The sequence below is a fragment of the Euphorbia lathyris genome, chromosome 9 (assembly GCF_963576675.1).
Source record: "Euphorbia lathyris chromosome 9, ddEupLath1.1, whole genome shotgun sequence".
Taxonomy (NCBI): Eukaryota; Viridiplantae; Streptophyta; class Magnoliopsida; order Malpighiales; family Euphorbiaceae; genus Euphorbia; species Euphorbia lathyris.
In genome coordinates, this window is record NC_088918.1 from 16380875 (window position 1) to 16385711 (window position 4837).

At 31.3% G+C, this 4837-nt stretch overlaps 1 protein-coding gene across 1 annotated transcript; it reads right to left on the reverse strand.

Moving 5' to 3' along the window:
- Positions 1-2887: 2887 nt before the first annotated feature.
- Positions 2888-3523, reverse strand: LOC136207267 (BTB/POZ and TAZ domain-containing protein 4-like). Its single transcript, XM_065998560.1, has one exon. The coding sequence runs from the start codon at positions 3521-3523 to the stop codon at positions 2888-2890; it is 636 nt and encodes a 211-aa protein (XP_065854632.1).
- Between the last annotated feature and the right edge of the window lie 1314 nt (positions 3524-4837).

Sequence of the window (4837 nt, forward strand, 5' to 3'; positions counted from 1 at the left end):
TCCGTCCCAGGAAATGCTAACTCGAAAATGATACGGAATGACACAAATATTTAAAATTGTTGTTACTTCTCTTCTATTTTTACATGCCACATTTATTAATAAAGATAATAAATTTATAATTATTAATTGCAAGCATGACTCGAACTTCTTATACTGTCACAAGTCGTCCTTAATAGAAATAGTAAAATAAAATTTGATTCGTAAACACATTACATGATCTCCAACTTGATATTTGCTGACTTTTAAATGGTAAGTCGTAACATACTAATCTAAAAATAACATTAAATATTTAAAAGCACCTCTAGCAGGTGTTATAATCTTGTTGTTTGTAACACCCAATCATTGGAGGTGTTATATTTTGTTGTTACAATTTTTGGGAAGTTACTTCCTGAAGTAACAAACAAAATTTTAGATTGAAAAAGTAATAAAAGAGATAGGAAAAAGAGGGTGAATAACACGCAGGCTCCATTTTAGAGGGTGGCAACCACGCTCTTTAAACTCTTGTATATTCAAGAGTTGTATTGTGTTTGTCTGCCACTCTTTTTTTTTTTTTTCAGTACTTCTTCTTTTTTTTATAAATTAAATCAATTACTTTTTTACCTTATTTTTTTATTTGTAATTTTGAAATAACAAGAGATATAGTGGTGTGTTGTTTGTGAGTGTTTGTTATGTATAGGTGGCATGTTATTGTAACAAGGGTTTGTTATAACCATTAGGGTAAATAATTATAAGGTCTCTATGTTTTTATCTAATACACTACTTAGTCCCTATATTTTTAGAAATAATTATATAGCTCCCAGTTTTTGTTTTTGTTAACTCCTTAGTCCTTATGCTTGGGTCAATGGTCAAACTATACTAAATAAATTTTAAAATACCAAAATTACCCTTTACTTTATGTTTTAATAATAAAACATCTATTTTTTCTATTTTATATTTTTTTTCTCTTTTTTCCTACATAATTACACTCTCTCCATTATAAACTCCAATATAAAGTAATTGATTTATTAATTTTTATACAATTATAGAACTTTAATTTAATAACGTAAAATCTATTGACTAAAAAAATAAATGAAAAGTATTTTAAAAATTATTAAAATAGGAGTAAGACTATCATTGTAAAAAGGTTTTACAATTCTAATAAATTTTACGAATGAAGAAAAAAAATATATGATTTTTAAAAAATTATAAAAAATTTATAATAATATTTAATGTTAGTTTAAAGATATTATATCAAAAAAATAATTACAATTTAAGAAAATTAATAATACGTTTTTTCAAGTATATTAATTTCGGTGTATATGTAGTTCAAAAACTTTATTAAAACTAATTAGATTAAATTTGAAACTAAAAGATTAATTTTTTAATATATATAACTAGGGGCAATTTTGGACTTTCATTTACAAAAAGAGATGGAAGGACTAAAGAATTGATTACTATAAAACTTAAGGACCTTATAATAACAAGATGGACTTACTGGTGTATTAAGTAAAAACGTAAGGACTTTATAATTATTTACCCTAACCATTATGGGTGCTCTAAGGCAAAAAGCATTTTGCGGGCCCTGATCTTTTAATTTTCGGTGTATTAAGTCTCTGATCTTTTATTTAGATATATCAAGCCCTTGATCTTTCGGTTTTGGTTCCATCAAGTCCTTTGTTAACAGAAAAGTTAAATAAATTAGACGGTATTAAAGTAGGGAGTTGTATAATACTTTATTTGCTTTATATCCTAACAGCATAAAGCCCACTTGGCCCCTTAAACTATACAGTAAGAAAATCAATTAGCCCCCTATTCTACCCAAATCAACAATCAATCCCTTCAATTATTCAATTTTCATCAAATCAACCCCCATACAAAATGAGTCAACGAGAGTAGTGTTATTTCAATCTCTCCAACTCCAATCTTTCTCCTTCCTTCTGCATTCTTTACAACAACAATTGAATAGGTTTTAAATCCTTGGAAATCAACAAAATTGATCTACAACTAGAAATGAGTTGGACCAATTAACTTAAATTTTATTTGTCTTTCATGCCAATCAAGTTAAAGAAGATGGCTGATAATTCAGAATCATTTGATAATAAACTAGCAGATAGAAAGATGAATCAGAAATGATTATTTTGATTAGCAGAATTTTCATCTCCAATAAGAGGTTGATTTGAAAAACTTCGATTATTTTGATTACCAGAATTTTCTTACATCTATGTATCTCTCATATGAAAATAAGAAAAGAAAGAAAGGGACAAAGGTGAAAATTAGTAAGGCTTTGACAATTTCTTTTTCAGTATTATGTTTTGCTCATTTGATGGACAATTTCAATGAGCTTATGGGAAAGAATCAAAAGGGAGAAGAAGAAGGAATGGATTGAAATACATATTAAGATGTGTCCTATTTTTTTATGACTTTAAAACAACACAACTCAGTAGATTTTGAGGGAGTGATTTGATGAAAATTGAACTTTTGAAGGGCTTGATTGGTTATTTAGGTAGAATAAGGGTTAGTTGATTTTTCCACTATAGTTCAAGGGGCCAAATGATCTTTATGCCTATCCTAACTAATTTAAAATCTTATAAAAGTGTTGTATAAATTTTATGTAAAAATATAAAAATAAACCTTGTGTTACACCTGTTGTTTTCGATCGGCATCTTTGTGGTTTAAAAATTTATAAAATGGTATCTTGAGGTTCATTCCGTTAGTAAATACATGACAAATTGACTAACAATGTTAAAAGTCAAAAGGAAAAAAGTTAATTTTATCCTTATATCTATTTATTTTATAAATTAACCCCAATATTATCTAATTATCACAAACAAACCCCAAAATAAAAATTAAAAATCAATTACACCATTTTTTCCATCTCTCTTTAATTTTTTATTTTTCTTCTTATTTCTCATTCTTTCTCCTTGGGACGGCTTTCCTTCATGGCTTTCCATCCTTCCATAACTGAAACACTCTCCAAGTTCCGGAGAATCATCCGGCGAGAAATGAAGCTAAGACGAGGTGCATCACATAGTAATGCAAGCTGAAAGATATCTACTACGTTTTCAGTTGTGAGAAAGCCTTGTAGTTCTAACCTTTGAACGCATAGTTCCTTCAGTTCTGGTACCACATATACATGTGAAAGTACCAGAAGTTGCAGCAACACAGATTCCTCTTCCCTTTCCTCTCCCTCGTCCTCTTTCTCGTAAGAGAAAGAGTACAAGAATCCAATGAAAACTCGAACAGCCTTGTGTGGAACGCCACGAATGGAGATTGATCGTCTGCCTCGATGTTTCGAGGCTTGCTTTAACAAACCTCGCATCACGGGAGAAGCAATGCCGAGGATATTTGAATGAGCAAAGATGGATCCCCGGTCATTGTCTGTGTTAATTACAACATCGGCTCTGTATCCTTCATCGAACAGTTTTTCCCACATTTCTTTAGTACCTGTAGAAACAGAGCTCTGCCCTCTCAAATCTAACTGCCGGCCACGGTGGCTGTTGCTCACCGGAGCTGGTAATGGAGGTGGTGCCGGCGGTAACTTCATCATATGATCTACGCCTTTTTTCTCCAATAGATGAAAAGAAAACTTAGGAATTTAGCTCTTCTTAAAGGTGATGATTAAGTTGAAACAAGAATTTGGATAAGAACGAGAGAAGCAAATAAGGAAAGCAATCTGTCTATCTTTGTAGAGAAGATCTTGGTTTTTATATATAAAACGTAGTGGGCTATATGTGCAATAAAATCTGATTATTAAAACGTTGAAATTAATTAATTACAATGGTTGTTTAGAAAGACAAATTATAAATCTAGCCCCAACTGAAGAGGTCTGTTAACATATTTGACTCGTTTTGCTTCTATCTCACCAAATTAGACATTTTCATCATTTTTGGACAAATATACCCCCAGTTCCATTCGACTTCTGCTAAATTTTGAAAAAAAAAACACAACAAATGAAGCTTTTCCATAGAAATGGTATGTTTTTAACTTATACGCCTGCTTTTCTCGCTGGTCTTGCCTCTTTCTTCATCTGTAATGGTATCGTTTCAATTTCCTCCATTTTCCTTTATTGTTATCGCATTTGTGACGAAATTTGTCGCATTTTATCATAAATACGACAATAGTTGTCGCATCTGTGACGAAATTTATCACATTTCATCACAAACATAAGTGTTGTCACATCTGTATTGTCGCATTTCGTCACAAATGCGATACAGTTATCGCATTTGTCGTATTTCGTCACAAATACAACATCACAGCAGTTCAATTATTAGATTTTTTTCTTTCACATTTTTTAGTTTCCATCCTAATCCTCTTCCGCAGACATTAATTCTTCAAAGGGTAAACAAAACATAATCTCTTCTCTCTATAAACCACCGTCTTTTCTCTCTCAAGACTTGGTGATAATGCCGCTTTCGTCGGTTTGGGATGATGAAGAAGACGTTGAGAGTTTGAGGAAGACGTTGAGAGTTTGAGGAAAAAAGTGAATTGAAATAAGGGTATTCTTGCCCAAAGTGGATGAAAGTGTTTAATTTGGTGAGATGATAGCAAAGTGGGTCAAATATGTTAATGAACCTCTTCAAATAGGCTAGATTAGTAATTAGCCCTTGTTTAGAATTGATTCAATTGGATTAATTTTTGAAGTATTCAATTGAAATAGTGGTCAGTTGAGTTTAATAACATTCAATTAATATGGTGGTAACAATTAAGCTCAATTGAAACGGTTGTAATGGTAGCCTTGAAATAGTTGTAACAGTTGAGTTTAATAGAATACAATTGAAACGATAGGTTACCATCCATCCTTAGCAGTGGCGAATACAGGATTGTTCGGTTGGAGTAGGGATGCAACTGGGGCGGGAAA